The sequence below is a fragment of the Ceratotherium simum genome, chromosome 21 (genome assembly GCF_057802395.1).
Source record: "Ceratotherium simum simum isolate JZ-2026a chromosome 21, ASM5780239v1, whole genome shotgun sequence".
NCBI lineage: Eukaryota > Metazoa > Chordata > Mammalia > Perissodactyla > Rhinocerotidae > Ceratotherium > Ceratotherium simum.
The window spans coordinates 26320207-26345295 of NC_141920.1; the positions used below are offsets into that span (position 1 = coordinate 26320207).

Genomic DNA, 25089 nt, shown 5'->3' on the forward strand with positions numbered 1-25089 from the left:
AACGGGCAAAAGAAGGCATTGGGAATTAGGGAGGGGAGGGCAGAGATATGGGAAGAGGACTTGTAATCGTTATGATTATCCCCTACATATTAGATAAGTTAATCCCGTGTTTTGTTGCCTCATCATTCATATTATTAATTTTTATATCCCTAGTAAGCAGTGTTTTTACTAGTCATTAATATATGACAAAAAACCTATTTGTAGGAATTGAAGACAAGTGAGTCATTTTTTTGCATGAAAACAGGTTAATTACTAAAGAGATGATTACAAAATGCTAAAAATCTCTGGATCCTTGGTTTTTTGTACTTGTTACTTCAAAGTAATGTTGGTGAGAGTCCAAGGAATAGTTGACATGTCCAGAATACTATTCTACTTGGCTGCTTAATCATAAGGATGTCCTTGTTCAATATTTCTTAGAGAAGTTTTAGAGTGCTTTCATTCTGGAACATTCTCTGGCATCAGGTGTGCTGGATTTAGTTTGCTGCCTGAAGATCGATCTGTGAGGAGGCAAAAGACAACTAATCATAATCTTAAATACATAAGCTGGCTATAGGCCTGGGTTGAGCCACCCAGTGTACTCCATCCCTCTGACCACAGTGCTTGCTTCAAGGATGGGGATATGGAACAAGTGAGGCCAATGGGAGCCCCGGAGGTTATTTCTGAGTGCTCGTCATTTGAGCTATTCTAGAAAGAAATGGAGAGTGAAGCTTGTGGTTAGGTCAAGGACCTTGATGTAGAGCCAAAACAGAGCCCACTCAGAAATAGTAGAGGCAAGAGATGGATTCTGGTGTCATGGTTTGGGCCCTGAGTCAAGCCCCTGCTGAAGCTAGCCCTATCCCTGGATGTTCAGTACCTATAATTTTATTGTTGTTGCTTCAGCCAGTTTTGGTTGAGTGTTCTCTCACATGTAGCTGAAACACAGTTGGCATTTATCAGAGGCAATCCCTTGACTCAAGGCTGACTTGGGGAGGCCAAGTGACGTGTCCAAGGCCACTCATGGCTGTGGAGCCTAAGAGCAGGAAGTAGAAGACTAACACTGAGGCAGGTGCTGATTTTACCACACTTTACTCTGGTAGTTGATTTGGCCGCAGACGCAGGGATATTTGGGGGGTAAGTGGAAACAGGAATGTACAGCTTCTGAGGTTTGAGCCAAAGTGAGAGGAGTGGATGTTTTCCTGGTCAGCTTGCATCCTCATTAAGCTTGTTTACCAACAGCAGAACATCTAAGGGCGGTGGAGATTCTAAACTTCTGTACTCTCTCATATATCTTCCCTAGTTCCACCCTCGTCATTTACTGTTTTCCTGGCGGCAGATTTCAATAAAAATCTCATTCTTTTAACTTTTTTAGGAAGCAAGTTCTCTTTCAAATTTTCTCTGGGTATAGTGTTCAATAGATGAGAAGAAGGGGGACGTCTGAGTCAGGGTGCAGAGAAGGAGAGGCCCCAGGAGACACAAGGTGACAGTGTGGATGAGTCAGGCATATGTAGTGGGGATGTTTCCAAAGAAATGATTGAGGTGTATTCAGGTAAGTATGAGAGTCCTCATGGGAACAGTAAACAGTTATTTGATTACTTATGATCAAGAGTGTCTCCGTGTTAGGACTTGTATGGTGAGTAAAGGGACAGTAAGCAGCTAATCTGCCTAGGAAAGACTGGGGAGATTGGATGGAGCTGGTAGGGCAGCCCAGAACAGACTGTGATACCAGGGCCACCTGGCCCCATTCGGTCCTCGGAAGATGGAAGCTCAGAGTGGGCTTTAGCGCAAAAGGAAAATATTTGTATTTCTCTCTCTTACCGATTTAAGCACTTCAACTTTGGCATTGATTAGAGGATTTGAGGTTACTCCTGGCGGAACGTTCCATTGACTTAAATTTTCTGAAATAAAGAAGGAGCATCTTATGAGTTGAAAGAAGCAATGACCAGGCTGGTGTGTTTTAGCCACAGTCAACTGGAGGGATCTCTGGGCGGTGTATGGCTCTAGGAGAAATCTCTCCCCGCTCATTCTACGGAGAGATTTGAGTTAAGACAGTCTCTCCCAGTCTTTTGTGTGTGTAAGGGTGAATTCACAAGGATCAGAAAAGACTGTAGAACTAACTGGAAACCTGGTGGGTATTCTATGTACAGAGAGTCAGTACCAAGAGAGAAGCTGGCATGTCTGCCCTCACTACCTTAAGAAGCCAGAAAAATTAGGCCCTGGTGTTCTGGTGCCATTTGTACTATATTGAACCCTTTTAGAGTTCATCATAAATATGTATAGATGACATTTTGCACCATCATCTCTTGGTGGTCGTAAGGGTTATGACTTAAGACTATTGAATATCTCAGACCCTAGTATCTGTGTGACTAGGTGACCCAGGTCCATGTTTCCTCTAAGTGACGTGATGCTGTTGTCCTGAAGACCCCTAGTGGGCTGGATTTCATTTGGACCTGTAGAAGAAACATTTTGATTTGGTTTTCATGTTTTGTCATCTCAATATGCTGAAGCTCCTATCTAAAGACAAAGAAGTGCTTTTTGATCCAGACAGTGATTGTATGATATTGTGCTCAGTGCCATGGCACATGATGCAGTTTCACACCCATGTCCCTTCCTCGTGACACTGACTCTTCTAGGTGTTTATGTTGTTAATTCCACGTACCCACAAAGGCAGACAAAAATTTTTTCAGAACTGCAGTCATCACATCTTGCACCTCGACCTTCTGGAAGAGACGGGAGGAGCATTTTCGTCAGTACACCAACCAGTCCCTCAGCTTGTCCTCACGTCAGGGAAAGGAGTCCTGGGGGCCTCTGTCCTTGTAGGTTTTCCTCTTGGTAGAGGAAATCTGTTACTGGACACAGCTGTGTGGGGAGGTGGATCTCTATCTATCCCTCTGGCCTTTCATTCTTTGGAGTTTTCAAAGGCCCTTCAGTAGGTTTTGATGCCTTAGGTGGCTTCTTGACAGATGTTTTTTGGGTTCCTGTTATTTTGCAGCTGCGTGCCCTCAGGACAAACGCGGGATTCAGCATTGGGGAGGATCAGCATTGGGTAGGATCCGGTGTTGCTGAATGCTGCCTCCTTTGGGTCCCATCCGAGTCTCTCCCTGATCTGGTCCTCCCCTGGTGCTCTATTTACCTTCCTTCCTTTGCCTTCCCCTCAACAGGTCTGTGATCCCGTGCTGCCTGCCCTTTGCGCATCCTGTTCCCTCTCCCTGGTACACACTTTTGGTCTGTGGTGAACTCCTGCTCCTCCTTCAAGGCTGAGTTCAGGCATCATTTTCTCAGTGAACTCACTGTCTGCCTCCCCATTGGTGCTCTCTCCACTGTCTTCTTTATGCTCAGTTGACAGCTATTTGCATAAATGTTTGTGTCCTCCATCAGGTGGGTAGTTACATGAGGTGGAGGACCATGCCTTCTATGTTCCTTTCCTTGCACAGAGCCTGGCGTATCACGTAGCTGCCTGGTAAAGATGAGATGCAGGAAGCCTGGGCTTGTAACGACTCCCAGAGTCTGCCTCTTGACTGTCTCCCCATTATCTCAGGGCTGACATAGGGGACCTAGACAGTCCCATATGTCATAAGGTTGTTCACCTCTGAGAGCCCACTGTGTGCCTCTACTCAGTGTGTGGCTCCCAGGCTCTTAATGATTTGGCTGATTTATTTATGATTTTAATTTATCCCTGTCCTCCCACTTAAACTAGAAGTTCACTCCTGGAGTCAGGGACCTCATTGCTATTTCATGTTGCATTTTTAGGGCCGGACACATAGTAGTGCTCACTAAACATTTGTTGAATGAAGGTATGAACGTGCTCAAGATTGGATGTCTTAAATGTGGAGTTGGTCCGTGAGCCTTCCGTGAGTTTCCATCTCTGTGCACAGAGCATGGTCACTAGGGTCTCCCTGACTCTCCCCACTTCCCTACCTCCCAGGTCTCCTCTGATGATCCATGTGCTCACTCCATAGAACATGAGTTGAGAACCACTGATGGGAAGGATGAGGTGACAGGAGGCTGGGTATGTGTCTGAGAAGCTCCCATGAGCTAAGGCAAGATTAGACTCTAGATCACCTTTTCATCCTCCAAGGGACCCCATAGCCTGTTGGGGGGCCCCTTACCCTCTACAAAAGCATGAGTCAGGCCTCATTCAGGGCACTGACTAAGTGGGGACTGCGGCAGTGGGCTTGGGGAACCGATTTTAAGAGCTCCCCAGGAGAGCCTGGGTTTGGAGCCTGCAGTCCTACTCCACATTGTGTCTGTGATCCAGTCTGTATGACCTTTTCTTTTCCAGAGAGCCCATGTGACTGAGCGTCTGGCTTTAAAATAGTAGCTCACCTATCATCGATAAATATTTTGGAAATTGAATCAACTTACAGCCTTAAGTGGTATCACGCTGTGTTGAAAGCTGTCAGGAAACAAAGTACAAGGAGAAATTATTTTCCAATAAAAAATATTAACCAATTCTAAAGTAGTATTTAAGTATTAGCTCAGTTCCTTCTTCAAGTCACTTATAAATTGGAAAATACTAAGAAGAATGAGCAAATTTAAGGTGAATAACAGGGTTTGAATTGAAAACTCCATGCTGACTTCCTATAATTATGCAAGTATTCCCAAAACACCTCTTCAGTTATCCTTCTCATGTGATTTGAATTGGGTTCTTGATATTTCTTCCCACACTGACGAATGGCAAGATGATCTTGTAGTTACAGACAGTACCTGACAGCCTGGATGTCTGCTCTCAATTTGTCTTTTGAAATCTTGCACTCGTGGGAGATGATTAAGGTCTGCATTAATATAAAGCAAACGTGAGTTAAAAGTAATACCTTGACCTGGCTACTGAGCAAACACGTCACTTGGTGATATGACCAACAGGTCACAGGTCAGGACTAGAGTGGCGACGACCTGGTCTCATCCTGCCCATCCAACCTGTTTATTCCATCCTTCCCTTGGTGGCTGAGCCCACCAGCCTGGCTGGTCTCCCTTGTCCTAGGGACACCCAGGCCCTCCGGCCCTCAGCGTTTTGGTAGCAGCTTCTCTCAGGGGCGCTCTCTTCTTTCCATGTAACCCCTGCTCCTGCCAGTTCCTCCTCACAACTCAGTCCTGATTTGTTACTCAGCACTCACCGTTTTCCCGGTGGCAAAGCTGTCACCATACTTTTTCACAGGAACCCAGTAGATAACTTGCATTCTGTTGTCTGGCTGGAAGGAGTAGGATATTTTGTAGATGCTTGCATCCAGGTTATTCCCCTGTTGCAAAGGAGTGGTCATTTAGAGTCTGGGGAAGAAGGACTGCAGAGTGTTGCATTATGAGACACCCATGCATCATTTAATTCATTTGTTCAAATATTTATTGATCCTCTAGAATGAGTTGGTCACCTAGCTAGGTGCTGGCCTGGCTGATGTGACCACAAGAGACAGGGTCTCATTTCAGACATTTCCCTGTATCTCATTTCATGAAGGACAGTGAGGCATTTAACACGTAAAATTTTACTTTTCTATTATACCTCATTCAATTTAAAGTCCATTTCTTTCTATGCTCTTGTAGGGTACAGCTCTGCCCGTGATCATTTTGGGAGACTTTGTTATGGAAACATTGTATGTTGCTGAAACAGAGCCTGGCACATAGAAAGTAGTCACTGATGATTATTTGTTGTTATTACTGCCACTATTCCTTCCATCACTTTTGGGGCCAGGAGCAAATAAATACCTCACATGTAGATAAACCCACTCCCTTGCCCACGCCGTGGCTGTGGGTAAGTTACTTCTCTCACGTTGGTTGTCTGTAAAATGGGGATAAGAATCTTTACCTCCCAGTGCTGTTGTGAGGTTGAAATGACATTAATTATGTAAAGACCCCTGGCTTTCTCCCAGGCACACAGAAGGCACTCAGAAAACATTGTCTCCTATGCCCCTGCTCTCTGCTTTTTCCCAGTGTCAGCGGGCGCCCATTTATATGATCATTAAGAGAAAATATGTATCCCGTAGCATTTTTCCATATTTATCTCTGGAAGAATGTTCTGGAACCCACTGCCTTTCCACCTTCTCACTTTTAGAGTTTGACAGACTAGGCTTAAAGCAAAGAGGAGAATGGTGCCAGGGGCCACGTGGATGACGCTTACCTTCACGGAGCTCCTCTTAGCACTCTGAACGACGATTGTGCTGAGTAGGGTGTGGGACAGAGATAGGGAAACGTTGGCATTTTCAGGATCTGCAGGAAGGGGACTTCCAGGCACGGGAACTGGGTTTGAGTTAAAGAGAGCTTCGCCCTGGAGTAAGAAAAGCAAAAAAATCCCTGTCGTTGTGTGAGACTAGCATCAATTTCTGTGCCTTTGGAGGCCCGCCGTGATGTTGGGGGATGAGGTGGCCCCCCTGTGAGCGTTGCAGTGGACGAGCAGGGAAAATGGCAGCTGGCCTCCCCAGCCTCCGTATTAGGGGACAGTGGGGATTGCTGGGGTTTATGGAGACTGGGGAGTGGGAGCCGCTTGTAAAGGAAGAAGCGCTGCCCCTCTCCAGCTGATCAGTCCTGATTTGGTGCAGCTCGGGCCCCTAGACCCTGATTTTCCAAGAGAAGACACAAATCTTCATTTTTCAGGTGAATTCCTCCATTTAAGTGTTACTTCAAGTAACGTATGTGTATTCACGTTTGTACGTAACTCATAGTTCCTGCCTTTCCTTACACATTCTCCCCACCTAGAATGACCTCCTTGTCAAGCTCAAGGCCCATCTTGCCTATGAAACCTTTTCTTAAATATTCTGGCCTCCATTCAATAATTCCTCTTCCTTTCATATGCATTTTCCTCTCTGCTTATAAAATGCGAATTCCACGTGGCAGGAAACTTGAAAAGTTTAGAGAAGTATGAAGAAGGGACAAGAGATTTTGCCTGATGTCACTGCTATTTCTGCACAGTTTTGTTTGCAGACCTCATCATTTTTATTTTGCTTTTAAAAAATTAATAGTAAGGGCTGGCCCGGTGGCTCAGGGGTTAAGTGCGCGCTCTCCGCTGCGGCTGCCCGGGGTTCGCAGGTTTGGATCCCAGGCGTGCACTTACGCACCGCTTGTCAAGCCACGCTGTGGTGGCGTCCCATATAAAGTAGAGGAAGATGGGGCCGGCCCCGTGGCTTAGCGGTTAAGTGCACGCGCTCCGCTGCTGGCGGCCCGGGTTCGGATCCCGGGCACACACCAACGCACTGCTTCTCTGGCCATGCTGAGGCCTCGTCCCACATACAGCAACTAGAAAGATGTGCAGCTATGACATACAACTATCTACTGGGGCATTGGGGGGAAAATAAATAAATAAATAAAATCTTTAAAGTAGAGGAAGATGGGCAGGGACGTTAGCCCAGGGCCAATCTTCCTCAGCAAAAAGAGGAAGATTGGCATCGAATGTTAGCTCAGGTCTAGTCTTTCTCACACACACACAAAAAAATTAATAGTACCTTTATAAGCATTTCTGTATACCATTACAATCTCATACATCTCATACATGGTTTAATTATAACCTTTCTCTTCTTTTCTAGTTTTTTTCTTTTCCCATCATTAATACCTGTATTTTTGTGCTTTAATACATCTGCACTTAGGATGTACTTAGTACAGATGGATTCCCAGAAGTGGATCCAAAACCTTGCCCTCTTCAGGACTCCTCATGGTGTAGGTTTGCAGTCCTCGGGTGGTTGAGATGGGTGGGTGGGGTGAGTCGGCCCTTTATGTTTTCTTATGTATTGTCTGTTGAGTGTCTAGACCTGTACTGGGTACATCCTACCTGTCAAGAAATGGTTGTCATTGTTGGAATGCCTCATAGTCATGGCACATTGGGCTTCACTGGAAGGGGAAACGTGGCTGACCCCTGTGGCAGGCACTCAGGTGTTGTGGTGGAAGTGTGGGAGACTCACCGCGTGGTAAAGGTCTGGGGATGTGAGAGGGGATGAAGGCTGGTGTGTCATGTCAGTGGAGTGCATTTCGTGAGCTGAAGGCTGCCTCCAGCCTTCCTACAGAATCCATCGCAAGCCCAAAGAACACTTACACAGTAGAGGATTGAAAGACCTTCTGCAGAAATTCCGTAACTTTTAACTTGGTACTTGAACAAGCCAGTAGCTATGGGGGAGAGGAAAGAGAGATCATGTAGAAAACCCCGCAAACCCCTGACTGCTGTGCCCTGGGCTCTTGCCTGGCTTTGCCCTCCAAATGGGGGACTAGTGTGGGCCCCTCCCTCTTCCTTGGTCCCAGGCAGAAAGCTGGTGCCTCAGTGGCTTTTCCACACATGTCTGGGAGTAGGCTTTGGGATGGAGGGTGACACAGAGCTCAGCCCTGTCCCTGAAGTGCCAAAACCTCCAGGGGGAGGAAAGGGTTTGCTGCCCAGGCGCCATATTTTGTCGACTCTGGGACTTGGGGAATATTACCAGTTCCCTGCTTTGGCTGTCTTGGCAGCTGCCGGCCCGCCATGTCCTATCATCCCTGTCTCCTGGATATGTTTAGGGACACTGAAGGGAATTTTTGCTTCTCAGCCTCTTGGCGTGAGGGCCTGGGACTGCTCCTTGCTCAGACCCCATGCATGTATAAACTTTGAAAGCCATTTGGGACTGAGGAGGTACCACAGAGATGTCTAAGGGGCTCTTGTCCTGTTCTGTCCTGGAGAAAGAGTCACAGTGGTTCAGAGAAGCAGGTAAGGTGCCATATTTTCTGCCTGGGTGCTTGGAGGTGCACGGTGTTGCAGCCCACAGCCCCATCCTCTCCTGTGTGTCACCCAGTGGAATCCAGGGGAGCATTGACCATCTCCCTCCATTGACTTGGGCAGCCCCAAGGAGGTCAGGTGTTTGTACTCACAGTTCTTGCATTCATTGAAATCACTGAGATCAATGTCACACGATTTTGATTCTTTAATCTGTGAAATCAACACCTGTTAGCTTTGCCAAGGAAGTGCAGCAGGCCCGTCCTCCTCCTCCTCCTCACCCCACATCTTCTGCTCCTTCTCTGTCCTCCCACCTTTCTCCTTATCCTATATCCTGGTCTTCTTTCTGGCAGAACTCATCCTGTCCTCCCCCCAGCCTGAGGCATTGTCCTATCTTGCTGGTCTCTTGGGCCAGAGGGGCTGTTCTCCCAGAATCAGGACTCCTGAAGGCCTGATGTCACCTTCCTGAGCCTCTGTCAGCATCAAGCCATATCTGAGGAAAGGGCTCCTCCGTCTTCCTCACAGTGACTTAAACCTCCAGGATGATGCCCCCCTTCCCCAACACTTACGTTCTCATTTATTGTTACTGTCAGCACTTGAGGAATGATGTCATCCAAGGGCAGAGGCACAGGTAAAGACTCTGTGATCCTGGGAAAGATACGTGCAGAGAACCGTGTGATTCTTCCATTTCTGGATTTTGCCCAAACATTGGAGAAAACCCATCCATTGATGAAATAGCAGCAATGATGTCCTGCTGCTTAAATTTGTGCAAACACCTGAACTCCTCACCTTCAGCTTTAGTCATTAAGGAAGATGCAAGGATACCTGGGAAAATTACCAATGCCCTGCATCTGACCCAGCAATCCCATGTGGAGGAATTTACTCTTCTAATATACTGTGACGTTGGTGAACAGACTTGTCTGGGACCTTATTCATTGGAGTTGGGTACAAAAGTTAATAGTTGGAGGGGCCAGCCCGGTGGCGCAAGCGGTTAGGTGCGCGCTCTCCGCTGCAGCGGCCCGGGGTTCGCCGGTTTGGATCCTGGGCGCACACCGACACACTGCTTGGCAAGCCATGCTGTGGCGGCGTCCCATATAAAGTGGAGGAAGATGGGCACGGATGTTAGCCCAGGGCCGGTCTTCCTCAGCAAAAAAAGAGGAGGATTGGCTGATGTTAGCACAGGGCTGATCTTCCTCACAAATAAATAAATAAATAAATAGTTTGAAAAAGTGACTATTCCTTGATAAGGGTCTGTTAAACAAATTATAGTGCATTTTCATAATGGAGTACTAGGCAACCATCAAATATGAAGAAACAATTTATGTACTGATGCCACAGATTACAAGCATTTTTTAAATATGAAACAGAGTCCAGAAAAGTGTAAATATCATCTCCTAATTTCTGTGTGTGTGTACATGCACCCATTTGTTGCATATGCACATAATATCTCTGAAAGCCAGTGGAAGAGACTGGATCCATTGGTTGCTTCCAGAGAGGATAATTAGCCAGCTGGTGTATATGGGGGGAGGAAGATGTTTCACTATATGGCTTTTTGTATCTTTTGAATTTTGATTCAGGTGAATGTATTGCTTATGCAGAAAAATAGAACAAAGTACAAAAAGTATGGTTTGCAGAATGCAGGCAGAGTGAGGGAGGGTTATTCTCAAACACAGTGGGTCATTCCCAAGCAGAGACTCCTCTCAGGGCCTCCATTTATTGATCGTTCAAACCATTGGGTTGGCCGAGCTCATCTCTAAGGGTGGTACCACCAGGGACATTCTAGCACACAGGCCAATTGATCCAGAAAATGAGAAAAATAGTCTCACGTACGTCTCCACTAGCTGCAGGGACACTTTCTTGACTTTGATGCCCTTCTCCTGGACTTGGAGGTTGACCCATTGGGTGTTGTTTGTGGAAATTCCAATTTTCAGAGTCATATCACTGTGTACTTGAAATCCCAGTATGCTGACTATGGGTCCTGCTAGGCTGTGGAGAACAAGATGCAGGTGAAGCCAGGCCTATCTGCAGGATGGCGCTCAGCCAAAGCGATAGACATTTTGGGACTCAGCCTCATGTATTGGTCCAGGTTATTCGAGAGAGGGAAAGTTTGGTGCTTTCCAATGGGCATGCCCCAAGGTTGGCCATCGCCCTGTACACAGGATTCAGAGCCGGGCTCATGGGGGCATTCAATAAACATTGACAAAGTCTCTCTGCTAAGCAGTCTTCAAGAGTCTTCTTTTGTTGGTGGCATCAGGCTGAATGGTAACGAGATGCCCCTTACAGGTTTACTTTTGTGCCCAGCACCCGCAGCTGTCTGTGGTGTGGGTGGCAGCAGAGGAAGAACCCACCATTTACCAGAAGCTGGTCTCATTAAAGTTGGCATTTGGAGAAGACAAATGGCTCTTCCTGACTCCCTGTGGTGGTCACAAACACGGGCTCTGGAGGCAGAAAGCCTGCGTTCAAATCCTGTCGCTGCCATATTTTAGCTGAGTGACTTTGAGCAGTGTTTGTAACCAGTTTTGCTAGTCTAAACTGTTTCCTAGTCTAGGAGCAGGACTGCTCTCCTGATGAGGTTGTCAAGTAGCGTCAGTGGGTTCAGAGTGCCCCAGTTAAGTGCCTTGCTGGAGCTTGGTCAGTGAGATGTATCAGTGCTGTGTGTATTAGTCCAAAAAGTCTTCTCTCCAGGGTAGATTCCCTGCCCCCCTCTGTCTTCCTGTGTGCCTTGGGCCTACACTGTTAACCTGCTCCTCTCCCACATGCTGACGCTCACTGAGGGCAGGGACCACGTTTAGTCTTCCCTCTGTGCCCAGCACAGCATCTGGAACAGAGCAACGTTTATTAGGACGACCCATTAGGAGGATGAATGAATGTGTGAATGCATGCAGGTCTAAATTTGTAGCTTCCTCAGGGCGTTTTAATCATCTCTATCTCTCCCAACTGCCTAGGACAGTATTTGTGCAGAGTGGGCTGATTCTCTTTGGAGAGTCCAGATTATTTGGAAGGTACATTTCCTGTAATACCAGTGTACATGTCAGTATGAGATGCATTCTCTGTGGTTTCTCTCTTCATTGCCCATGTATAAAATTGTGCAGATTTCACCTGGAAATCTGGATTTGGCTGCGCTTACACTATTTGAGGATGGGACTCCATGGGTCATTCTCCTGCCTTACTCCTCCGGGCTGGAGGGGAGGGGCAGCTGCACCTGGTTACTCTTTTGCCCCGTCCTCAGCCATCTTGCCTTACTCTGTCTTGCCTTGTCTTGTCTTTGCCTGGCCCTTGGACACTGGATCTTAAGACCTCAGTCCAGGCCAACTCAGCTGACTGATTCTAAGACAGGCTTACCCTTTTCCACCTATGAAGGCGGTAGTTGTTGCATCGATGAGGATCCCGTCGCCTGTTGTGGTCGTCGTCATGCTCTCCACAGCCGCTTTTTGAACCTCTAATCTGCAAAGCGATAGCATCGAGGGTCATCCTGGGTTCCAGGAATCAGCCTGGGCAGCAGGAGAAATACCTTTGAAGCAGGCAGTTAACTATCTACCAACCCATCCGTCCCTGGGACTCCCCAGCCCCCTAGTGCCCAGTTGAAGAAATCATGATCATCTTTCCCCCTGAAAGAGAAGGTTTCAGCACAGAGCTGGAATATTGCTTTGTGAATATGCGGTTGTCCCTTTCCATGGAATTGTTGGAGGTTGAACTTCAGCGTCCCCAAATAGAAGCTTTCTCTTGTGCCAGAAGCCTTAGGGTCAAGGAAGCACTTACCCTATCAAGAGATCTTCCAGGCCAATATTTCCCAGCAGGCCCGTGAGCCCATTAGTGATGCCTGGTGGCACTGCACTGTTTAGCACGCCCTGAGCGGATTCTTTGAGCTTGTCAACTCTGTCATCTCCCACAGCCGGTAGGAGATTCGAGAGACCAGTGTCGTTGACGGGTCCTTTTACGGGCTTCTTCTCTGCACCGAGGGGTAGTAGGCTGCCCACGAGTCCTTTTACGGGATTCTTCTCTGCACCGAGGGGTAGTAGGCTGCCCACGAGTCCTTTTACGGGATTCTTCTCTGCACCGAGGGGTAGTAGGCTGCCCACGAGTCCTTTTACGGGATTCTTCTCTGCACCGAGGGGTAGTAGGCTGCCCAGAGTCTCTTGGGCCAGGGGTACAAGGCCACCTACAACACCAGTGGCTTCTGAGAGCAATGGCAATGGGAGATTTGAGGACTTGCCGAGGACACCACCAAGGCCAGCACCTCCAAGGATATTGAGAGAAGTGAGGTCTAACACAGACAACAGGTTGGAGCTGGACACTGTGGATATCACGTTTCCCAGCACACCAGCCAGATCTAGCTCTGCACACATCAGCATCTTCTCGATCTGCGAGGGCAGGGTGGCGTTCAGATCTGGAAAGGGTTAAGAGACACGTTCCTGTTGTCGGCTGCCCAGCCGGTTCAGCCAGAGGAACCTTCCCAGCTGGAGAACCAGCACCTTTGAATTGAGGGACCCATAGAAATGGTCTATCATGCCTCCTGGAAATATTGGTCCTTGCTACTGCGCACCTGAGGACAGCCTGGCCTAACCGAAATATGCCTGTCCCCTTGTTGGAGTTAACGTTTATTAGCATCTACCTGAGGCCAGCCTGGGTGTTGAGTATGTTACTCTAAAGCGAATTGGGTATAGAATGAAAGCACCTGGTTTAGTTTTTGAGCCCAGTAGCCCAGAGTATATACAGTCTAGGCTCTGCCCGTTGAAGTCTGAGCGACCTGGGTCAGGGTCTTCTCTTTCCCGAGCCCACATCTTGAACCTGTCCGGGGGTGCTTGGTAGGACCTGCAGCATGGGTCACTGGGTGCAGGACGAATAAGTGATTGCCGATTTTAAGTGCTGAGTAGGACGGGGTGCAGCTAGGGAAGTGGTGGTGGAACCGACAGGTCTGGACTTTTCTGTTCTCCATCTGGTGATTCTGTGCAAGTCCCTTCCCTTCTCTAGGCCCCATTTTCCCCTGTGGGTCGCTGGGAGGTCCTGCCACCTTTGAGAAGCTGCCTCTACTAGGAGAACTGCATCAGCTCTAATCTGCCTGCAGCGTTGCTGTCATCAGGGTGCAGGAGGCGCTGACCTTGTCTTTGCCTCCACGCTGGGGATAAACAGGACAGGGAGAAGTGGAATCCCAGAAGGTAGTGGGGCAGGAAGGAGGGCACCTTGGAGAGCTGTGAAGTCTTAGGGTCCTATCCTGTGATGCTGCTCCCAGTGGCTGAGGAAGGACTCGGAAGAAGAGCTATTACATCTGGATGGTGGTCAACCTTGCCCACCTAAGTGAACAAGTTAACTGGGCCGAAGGACAACATTCCTGGCCCAGCAGAGTAGCAGGAAGAAATCCACTAGTACCAGCCCTGTCGGGCTGGTGAGCCTCGGCTTTTGGAGCCTTGCTGCTGCTTCCTGTGCCCAGAGCTCTGCACCCTGGAGAGCCTTTGCTTGCGTAGGGTGATGTGGACACACACCCTTCCTATGTTTATGCCCTAGAGAGTCTCTTGTGCATGAGCACCAGGAGACCTGTACGTGTTCAGGTCAGTATTGCTCGGAGAAGCACAAAACTGGGAAAAAAGATGCGAATAGATGTGTAAATCATCTAGGATTCATCCGGTAGAATACCGCTGTGAAAATGAGTGGACAGTCTTTCTCATTACAACATGGATGAGCCACCTCAGAAAGCTAAGATTGAGAGACACTGCAAGAAGGTCATCTTTTGGGAAACTTTATAACACGTAGTGCAATTTTTTATATTGAGAAGGGATATCTACATGTCATAAAATATAAAGAAATGGCAAGGGAGAAATAATCAGGCCAGAGGCCACCGGAGGGGAGGTAGAGAGTGAGAGGGAAGGGGATGCAGCCCAGCAGGAGCCCCTGAGCTTTCAGCCCTATTGCCAGGTTTTATTCCTTAATCTCAGCAGTGAGTACAGGGTGTTTGCTATATATGTCTTTTAAGCTTTTTTATGTGTGGTGATGAAATTAACAACCACCACCACCAAATCACTGCTTGAGGGGTATACAACTGTCATTTGTACCACTGTCTGCAGTTTTCTACATATTTGAAGTATTTTGTAATAAGGAAGGATGGTAGGAAGAGTGGAGCCCATGTTCCTGAAAAGGCAAAGCAGTGGATGTGTGAGCTGTGGGGCTGGGCGTTGTGGCCACCAGGCAGGTGCAGAGTTCCCCTCTGTTACCCTGTCATGTCACTCTGGGAGGTTGACCCAGGTCCTGGCTGCAGAAGGCTGTTAAGGGGAGCTCTGCGGGCTTTCCTGCTGGCCTTCGTTTGCTGATGAGTCCTACTCCCTTCTTGTTTTCCAAAGGGAGTCATTTCTTTGCCAAGCCTTGCAATTCCTGAGCTCCTCTGCTCTCAGACCCTGGGAGATTGCTGGAGGACAGAATTCCACATCTCCTTGAGGAGGAAGCAGAGGCTCAGAGAGGGAGAGAGAATGGGGCTAGTTGGAGAGCGTGAATCTGGTCAAGGAGTTTGGTGGATTTGGACCCGGATTTCCCATTTCCTGGCTCCTGGTCAACCCAGTTAGTGCTTTAAGCGTCTGTGGGTGCCTGGGATGAGCTGTTGGGCCCGGCAGTGAGAAGCTGTGAGCTCTCCTGTCTCCGGGTGAGAAGAGTCATATAGGTAACCAAACAGGTTGCTGGTTTCAAGAGCTGCCTTCTCCAGGCTTGCTTTGACTAGTCCTACCCAACGTGCGGACCGCGGACAAGCAGCCTCAGCATCATCTTGGAGTTTATTAGAAAACCAAGTTCTCAGGCCCACTGTGGTACTGCTGTACCAGAAAGTCTGGGAGTGGGGCCCGGGCATGTGTTTTGTTATCAAGCTCTGAGGTGATTCCAATGCCTCCTCCTGTTTGAGAACCACTTGTTCAGAAGGTGGAACTAGACTTTGGGCTAGAAATGAGAAGCGTGTTGTGAGAGGGTGCAGTCAAAGGTGTGCAGGTGAAACAATTCTTACTTACATTCATTGAGTTTTCTGCTAGACATTAAGTACTTGGCCACGGGTGGACACCTGCCTCTGGAGGTCCCAGCTAAATGTCTTATACGTGGAGAGCTTCCTAGGATTGAGGGATTTGTGGGGGGCCTGTAGACTGGCGGATTGATTGAGAGGCTGCTATCAAACTCCCCAGTGAATATATTGTCAGGAAGTTTTCTCAGCGGTAAAGGTGGGGTCAGCAGGTCAAATGCTCCTGTGTAGACGGCCAGCATGACGACCAGGGCCCAGAGGGTCAGCATCTTGGCGGTTGGTATCTGCAAAGGACGGCTTTGTCAGACCCCACATTCCCAATGGACCACAGGGCTGCCAGTACATTTATACTGGATGTGCACATACAAGGGTCCTAGCTCTTGTAGGAGGATGCCGTTCACGTTGTCAATGTTCTAGTCTGTGTACTGTATTCATGGGACAAAGTTCCAACACATGGCAGTCAATGTCTCGAGGAAGGGCCCCTTTTTCTCCTTTTTCAACTTTGCTTAAAGGTGTCTATGGACGGTTGGCAACCTTTGAGTACAGGCCAAGCCCTGCCAATGGCCTTACCTGGAGGGTCCACATCTTCCTGTTAGTCTTTCTTTCTCAAACATCCTCGGAGTGGTTTGAGTCACCAACTGGGGGATTACAGAGTTTTGAATGATCTAGCTACATGTGTTGTCACGCCAGTGGCGGTCAAGGTCTCTCCCTGCTCTGGTCAGGTAATATGAGCAGAGTCCTTGTTGTTGTGAGCTTACCATGTGCCAGTCCCTTTGTGCAGTGTAAACAGACATCAGCTGCTCTAAACTCTTTCCACAACGCTGAGAGGGATGGCCTGTGTCCTCATTTTGCAGACGATGAAATGTGTGGTACAGACTGGGCAATATACTCGCCTGTGCCCATTGTCCAGCCCCCAGCTGGTAGTTTTGCCCGGTCAGGACTGAACCACCCAGTGAGTCTGTTCCAGGCGTGGCACCCTCCATCCCTTTGGACATTGGGCTTTCCTGGCATTTTAGCTCAACGTGTAGAGGCCAGAGCCATCTCCATGTCAGTATGAGCATCTCAGGGCTTCTCTTTTCTTTTAAAGCACCTTCCCATGTTCCACAAGAGCACTGGCATGGTCTGATGGTGGCATTGGCCAGTCCACACTATTGTACTGGTGATGGGCACAAAGTGGGCTTTCCTGTGTGTGAACTGATGATCGAGTTAACCCATTCCCCCACCTTCTGTGGCCCCTCATGTGTGCAGGGGGCTGGGCGGTCCTACTGACCACGGGGCATGTGGAATCTTTCTGTTGTCTGGGGTTGAGCAGCCTTGTTTGCTGTGACTTGTAGTTTGTGTAAGTTTCAGCTCTACCTCTGCTGGTTGGACTGTGTCCATACATGTCTACTTATCGACACTGGTCAATGTACCTACTGGTCAGTGTGCTAAGCACTTCATCTGCAACATCTTACATAATCCTCTCAGCAAATCCAGGCACTAGACAGTATTATTACCCCCATTTCCAGCCGAGGAGACCTCGCCCCAGCAAGAAGGCAGAGAGCTGGGTCCACAGCAAGGCAGGAAAGCCCTGTTTGACAAGCTCAGTTGTGTGACTCCATGAAGGTCACGTCCCTCCTCTGGCCATCAGGTTCCTCCATTACCATGAATCTCTAAATCTTTCTCTCTCTCTAACGTTTTGGTTAACATGGAGGTGTGTCTTAGGACATGTTTCCTCAGTGAAGCAAGTAGACTCTGGAGTTCCTCTCTGTTTGCATTTCTTTTTTTTTTTTTTTTTTTTTTTAAAGATTTTATTTATTCAGTTTTTTCCCCCCAAAGCCCCAGTAGATAGTTGTATGTCATAGGTTCACATCCTTCTAGTTGCTGTACGTGGGACTCGGCCTCACGTTGGATGGAGAAGTGGTGCCTCGGGGCGCTCCCGGGATCCCAACCCGGGCCGCCAGCATCAGAGCGCGCACACCCAACCGCCAAGCCACGGAGCCGGCCCTATGTTTGCATTTCTTAACCAGACAAGTTTTATAGAATTGGGCTTGTTGATCTTTGCTCTTGCCATTTGTAGGCATTGCCCACGTCAAGCTGCCTACCAGTGACTAACACCATGGGAAGAATCACAATTGCAGAAATGCTGGGAAAGACCCGGTGGGAAGCCACTGCCAATCCTTCACAGTGTATAAATTAGGTATTTGAAAAAGCTCACCACATCTGTATTGTTTTTTTCATTTTACCCTCATCTGTGAGAAATTGAAATTTAGTATTTCAGGAGACATGTCAGTGTCCTGTGAGGAAAAAATAATAAAGCGCTGTGCCTGTGACTGAGTTGATTTTTTAGACAATATCTAACAACATTTAGGCAATATTGTTAGACATTGTCTTGAGTGGAACCACTGAGAATCTCAGTAATAAATTCATCATTTTTAAAAGCAGTTGTGTAACCACGAGCCCACTAGAGTCAGTTTGAACAGACCCCATCTCTTGTCAACAGAATGATTAAGAACTGTCTTTCAGAAAATTTGCAATGTCACATAGCCAGAGCATGCACAGAAGAAGAAATCTTGACCTGAAATGACCGAGGAACTGAAGATTCTCCTCCCCATGGAACCAAAGGACCAGATATGACAGGAACTTGAAAGTCAGACTCTCATCAGAAGCGAGGGTTCCATCATCCAGGAAGATCGGATGTTAAAATCCCTTCCCCACCTTACCATAAATATTTAGAACCTTACCATAAATGTTTAAAGCCCACCAATCAAAACCTGTCCTGTCAGTGTTTCCGCGTGCCAGCCTGTTCTCCTTAAGCTCTTAAATTTCACCCCAAATCCTGAATCGGGGAGACAGATCTGAGGGCACACGGCCCCCATCTCTCTGTAGATAGATCTCACAAAACAAAGCTACATTTCTTTTCCCAAAGGCTGATGCCATAATAAATTGACTTGTTATGTGGCAAGCCCTTGGTTAGTAACAGTTGAATACCAGGCAATTGTTAACACCTACCATGCTAGGCAGAGTGTTGTGTGTTTCAGCAGGGAGGCGACATTGCTAAAGAGATTCTAAATGCAAAACCCTGGTTACCCGACCTTTGATGAATTGTCCTGTGCTTGCTCCTGCCTCTGAGTTTTGACCTTTTCTTTCGTTCATTTGATTCAGTGAGTTCTTACCTTGTGCAGTGTTGGTGGGTCGGTGTCAAAGAGAGAAAGTTTTGAAGCTGCCTCTCCTCCTGCTCTTGCCTCCGAACCGTCAGAGGGAAAGCTGCATCCCATTTTTATAGACCAGTGTCTCCCAGAAAAGTTGTCAGACATGAAGGGGCATGATCCAAGTGTGCTAATAAGGGTGACGTGATACAGGCTGACTTCCAAGATCAGCACCTGCTGATAGTTGTGACATTTGTCAGTGTCTTTCCGAGAGGTGTTCAGGGTGTTTGGAACTTTTTCAGAGGGGGCACCCAGGCCAATTATCTGTCCTATCCTTATTTTATTTATTTATTTATTTATTTTTTGTGAGGAAGATCAGCCCTGAGCTAACATCTGCCAATCCTCCTCTTTTTGCTGAGGAAGACTGGTCCTGAGCTAACATCCATGCGCATCTTCCTCCACTTTATATGGGATGCTGCCACAGCATGGCCCGACAAGCAGTGTGTCGGTGCGCGCCCGGGATCTGAACCCTGGGCTGCTACAGCGGAGCGTGTGTGCTTAACCACTACGCCATCGCGCCGGCCACCCTTTCCTTATATTAAACCTTCACAGGGCTGTTACCTTCAAAGCCATGTGGGTGCTGGGTGAATGGCAGAGGAGAGGGGTCTGTCAGTCTGGCAGGTGCCAACCTGATGAGAGCCCTCTGTGTCACCAGTGCTGTGTCCTGGGCATAGTCGGCACTCAGCACTGAGTGACTACCACTAGGATGGGGATCCGAGGGAGAGGGCATGGGGTCCCTTTGGACAGGGTGTTCAGAGGAGGTCTCCCTGTCAAGTGACATTTTATATCAGATGTGTGTGATATGAAGGATCCAAACACGCAAAGATTTGGGACAGAAGTGACGGATGCAGGAGGATTGGAAAGTATACAGTGCCTGACGTGGGCGAGAACGTGAGTGCAGGCCTGGGGGACTTTAAACATGGTTGTTATGTAATTTGCTCAGTCCCCTTTCCTTTCTCTAATTGCCCCTGGAATGAGACTTGAATAGTGTCACTAACCTGCTGTGGTGCTCACTGTATTCGAGAATTCCAGTCTCAGGCCAGGTTCCTTCTCGCCTATTATTTCTTTTAGTGGCTCCCAAAGTCTAGAGCCTGTTCTCTGGGCCTCAGGTTTTTCCTCGCTTTTCGGAGAAGGCCCGGTCATCTGTTAGGTTCCTACCGCTCGAAGGTTGGTGATTTTGTATGTCCTGTCATGATAATGCTATGGTGTTGCCACAGCTTTACAATGCAAGAGTCTGAGAGAGGGAGATGATTTTGACGAATGGGATGGTTAATGCCAGAAGCGGGGGAAGCGATTAGGCTGGGTCCCTGCCTTAAAGCAGGCTCAGCATATTTGCTTCAGGGCGCTCTCTAACCCCAGGTGGTTCTCATCCTGTGAACCTCAACTGCTGTTCCATTTGCCAAAGGTCCCATTTTGGGCTTTGCCGAGGTGTCAGATGCATAGAACACATGACAGTTGACCTTTTCTTAGAGGGCAGAATCTAGAGTTTTATATGTGATGATAAGTAGAAGACAAAGCCCAACTGTCCTGGGTCTTATTTTTCTTGGACATTTGAGGGAAATGGAGTCATCTTTTAGGTGACATTTGTGACGTCTGTTGGTGGGTGTGGCCTTTGATTTCCGTGTGTCTAATGGTTCTCTGGACCCAAAGAATGAACCCAACTCCAGAGGTCGGGAAGGAGCGCATCCGGGATGCAGCCTCTGATGGCCCTGGGGCCTCCTGGTTCTTTGTCTCTCTCTATCCTTTAACTTTAGGAGGTGGGGCAGCTATTGAATTCTGCTAATCCAGGATCCACGTGAAGCTGTTTCACACAGGGTGGCTTAGCAGGCTGGGCACAAAGACCTGCTTGTTCCCAAGCCCTAAGTGATTTGACCTGCTGACTCTTGAGAGAGAGGGTCCTTTCAAGGCTGGCCAGGGCTTGGCTGGGATCACAATTGCAGATGATAAGGTAGGTACTGTTACTGCACAAAACTGGGTTCTCTGCCCGGTGCTCATAAACAAGCCAATTAATTATGGCATCGGCCTTTGGCAAAAGCGATCAGCTTTGTTCTGTGAGATCAATATGCAGGGAGAACAGGGGGATGTGCCCTCAGATCCGTCTCCCTGATTCAGGATGTGGGGCAAATTTAAGAGGTTAGGGAGAATAGGCTGGCACGTGGAAATGCTGGTGGGACAAGTTTTGATTGGTGGGCTTCAAACATTTATGGCAAGGTTTTAGACATTTACGACAGGGTTCTATACATTTATGATGAGGTGGGGAAGGAATTTTAACACCGGATCTTCCTGAATGAGGGACCCCTGACTACTGATAAGAGTCTGACTTTCAAGTTCCGATCATGTCCTGGTCCTTGGGTTCCGTGGGAAGGAGGATCTCTGGTTCCCCAGTCATTTCAGGTCAAGATTTCTTTTGTGCGTGCTCTGGCTATGTGACTTGACAGATTTTCTGACAGGCAATTCATAATGACTCTGTTGATAAGAGATAGGGTCAGTTGAACTGGTCCTGGAGGGCCTCAGTTACAAATCCCCCCTTTTTTTTGTTTACCACTCAATCTTGAGGGACATAGAGTGATGACTGATCTAGCTTATCCTGCTGGTAACGGGCATAGGTTATTCCATCTCATTGAACCAGTCTCTTAGTAAGACGGTGAGGTGGGTGGGCTCCCAAAGTTAGGCTTATATTGTGTAAGCAAGTAACAAGGTATTTAATAAGAAGCATTTCTAGAGAAACAAAAAGTAAGACAAGGTTAATGGTTGGAGCAAATTATAAACCAGTTTTTTTGAGCTCAGGAGGCAGCCAGTCAAAGGATTTCTGGATGTCAGAGTCGAAGCATCTTTCACAGTTTGAATTGTCTCTGATGATGTCACCGGGTCTTCAGGGACCTTTCTGAGTGGCTTACACAGCAGCAGACATGGATCTCTCTGAAGTTTGTATCAGTTCTCCAGCTTCAGTTTGCAGGGCTTCAGGGGAAAGGGCAGTTTCAGTTCTCAATGATTCCAAAGCAAAATGGTGGAACAATCGAAAATGATAATTTGGAGATCTGTAGCCAGATGTTAGGTTCTATTTCTGACAATTGTCTTTGAGGTTTTGTTTTCTATCTGTAAACTGGACTGGATCCTGAATCCTTCTAGTCTCCTGAAATATCTGGCTACAAATCTTCAAATTAACATTTTCGATTGTTCCACCATTTTGCTTTGGAATCATTGAGAACTGAAACTGCCCTTTCCCCTGAAGCCCTGCAAACTGAAGCTGGAGGACTTGGTATAAACTTCAGAGAGATCCATGTCTGCTGCTGTGTAAGCCACTCAGAGACCTGAACACCCGGTGACATCATCAGAGACGTTTCAAACTGCAAAAGATTCTTCGACTCTGATATCTAGAAATCCTTTGCCTGGCTGCCCCCTGAGCTCAGAAGCTGACTTATAATTTGCTCCAACCATTAACCTTACTTTTCTTTTTGTTTCTCTGGAAATGCTTCTTATTAAATACCCAGTTAGTGGCTTATACAATATAGGCCTAACTTTGGGAGACCACCTGCATCACCATCTTACTAAGAGACTGGTTCAATGAGATGAAACAATCTATACCCCTTATCAGTAGGGAGAAGCTAGAGCATTTGTCACCCTATGTCCCGCAAGATTGATGGATGAATGACAAAAATGGGGGATTTATAACCACAGGCCCTCCAAGACTGGTTCAGCTGACCCCATCTCTTGTCAACAGAGTGATTAAGAATTGCCTTTCAGAAAACCTGCAAAGTCACATAGCCAGAGCATGCGCAAAAGAAGAAATCTTGACCCGAAATGACCGGGGAACCAAAGATCCTCCCTCCCACAGAACCCAAGGACCGGGACACCATTGGAACTTGAAAGTCAGACTGTTATCAGAAGCAAGGGTTCCCTCATTCAGAAAGATCCGGTGTTAAAATTCCTTCCCCACCTTATCATAAATGTTTAGAACTCTGTCATAAATGTTTAAGACCTTACCATAAATGTTTGAAGCCCACCAATCAAAACCTGTCCCACCAACATTTCCCCATGACAGCCTGTTCTGCATAACCTCTTGAATTTGCCCCACATCGTGAATCGAGGAGACAGATCTGAGAGCACCCCCCCCATTCTCCCTGCAGATCGATCTCACAGGATAAAGGTGCTCTCTTTTCTGAAAGGCTGATGCTGTAATTAATTGGCTGTTTATATGCATCAGTCAAGAGAACCCCAATTTTGTGCAGTAACATTTGGCAACCACGAAGGGACGAGGTCCTCGGACAGCCTGCCCAAGACTCCGGAACCCCCCAGTGGAGTGTGGGGTCTTTTATCGACCCTCAGTGGCCGCCTAGACAATTTCATCTAGAGGGTTGACTGATTGGATTCCTGTTTCCTTTCCCACTGTGATGCTCCAGGCTCCAAGACTTTTTTTTTTTTCCTTTGGGAGAAGAAATATTTCAGGATTTGACCTCTTTGGGTGAGTGACCTTGTTAAAATTTGCCTGTGCCTAAAATTGTCTAATATCTCGTCAGAATTGTGGGTGAAAAGCCCCAGTGGTGAGATTTTTCCTGGGCTAAAGTCCCAAGGCTAGGCTTGTGGGTTCAAGGGGGACAATATAGTAGGGTTACAGCTACTTGGGCACTCAAAGGGTCAGGTTAGAGTCCCGAGCTCTGGGGTAGGGTCTCAGAGTACCCTGGGTTAGAGTCCCAGAGTATTGGATTTCTGTGTCTGTTCACGTTTGTGGATGTATGACTGTTTTATTTGTTAAAATTGCTGTCTGGGGACTGAGTTTCTCAGTGATCATAACAAACTCGCTTTAGAAATTACCTTGTTTGTTGCAGCCACCTTGGGCAAAGCCCCCTAAAATGGAGATAAGTGTAAATAGCTGGCAAGATAACCCAGGATAATTTAGAATTGCAGTGGCCACTTTGGGGCTCCTTCCTAAGAGCCAGGTAATAGGGAAAGTTTTTAAAGAGTTGAGCTTGCCACCTTCCAGAATAATTATTCAAAACCTAAAGGTTCCAGAAGCTGTAAATGTTTACAAAGAACGGCAGAATCTCACCAAGCTTGCTTAGTGTCCTGAGAGCTTGGCTTAATAATCATCAGATCGGAGGTCCTAAAAGACGGTTGGGCAAAAATGTGATTACACTCCATTTTGCAGTCAGAGACGGTTGGGCAGAAATGCGGGGTGAACTAATGTTTGTGGCTAAGGGTCCTACCCAACTTCCGTCAGCCTCAGGGGAATTACACTGGTTTTGGAGACGCCTGAAATTTTCACATTCTGGTTCTAGCTGAAGCATAAATATACTTTTGACCACGCATGTCTAGATTCTGAAACAACGGGAGATACTAGTTTGATCCCCACCCGTAGCCCCTTAGGCTGCATTTTCCCAAAATTGCACAACTTTTAGCTACAAGTACATTGTACGAGCTACTGAGTACTCATTGGTTTGTTGATCCTTCTTTCAGGGCTGGTCACTATTTTCCCTGGTCTCTGTCTTTTGTGTCATTTGTCATAAAATGGAAAAATCACAGGGTGAGACGCAGGCATCTCCACGAGCCTGTTGTCTGGGCGGGCTCTTGGTAAACTTTGCTGTAGGTTAAGTATGCGCATAAGGTGAAAGCTATTGCTAAGTGGCCTCTTGGAAGCCAAAAAAGGCTGCAAAGTTTGTGGGCATGGGTCGAACAGTTAAGAGCCATTAGGCGCTCGCCACCTCAAGATGACTCCCATGATAGGATAAGTTGGTCACGGAACACGGTAGATGATGACAGGTCCCTCACCAACCTCAAGAGAATGTCCGTGCAATGAGGTACTCTGTAGAGCACACACAATCTTCAGCCCTGCAGCACCTCCCCACCTAGGTATTAGTCTGGTTCCAAGGGACCCAAAGCATAGCTGAAGCTGTTAATGTGCATATAAAATGAGCTATTTTTTCTTTTGTCTTGTTCCACATCTTGAGAGCTTGACTTTGTGACCTCTTTCGTCTCTACCACGCGGAGGATGCACGTACTAGCATTCGTGTTGGTGGCCAGCTGAGTAGACTGGGTTTCCGAGATGCACTCTCTTTTTCTTGCTGTATCAGCTCTCAGGGGAGTTTGTCATGAGGGGTCCCAGTCCATCGGAGGCCTTTGTTGTCTCAACCTTCGTTGCTTGTCAGTGCACTACCACCCATGCGGTGGAGGCCTTTGCTTTGTTTGCTTATTTTTGGGAGTGAACTTTCTGGATCTGGTGAAGGCTGCTTCTTTTGCACTCTCTTTTGGGGACACCTCTTGCGTCTGTAGTTAAGACGTAAATG

At 47.5% G+C, this 25089-nt stretch overlaps 1 protein-coding gene across 1 annotated transcript; it reads right to left on the reverse strand.

Annotated features, from left to right (window-relative positions):
- Nucleotides 1-212: 212 nt before the first annotated feature.
- LOC147914246 (vomeromodulin-like) lies at nt 213-15889 on the reverse strand. The gene is made up of 14 exons (XM_087444912.1): nt 15700-15889; nt 12392-13019; nt 11975-12076; nt 10463-10618; nt 9202-9280; nt 8788-8845; nt 7988-8058; nt 6086-6232; nt 5091-5213; nt 4684-4751; nt 4342-4372; nt 2636-2696; nt 1795-1874; nt 213-497 (listed from the first exon to the last, which is right to left on the reverse strand). The coding sequence occupies exons 1-14, from the start codon at nt 15887-15889 to the stop codon at nt 474-476; spliced, it is 1818 nt and encodes a 605-aa protein (XP_087301038.1). The 3' UTR covers nt 213-473.
- Between the last annotated feature and the right edge of the window lie 9200 nt (nt 15890-25089).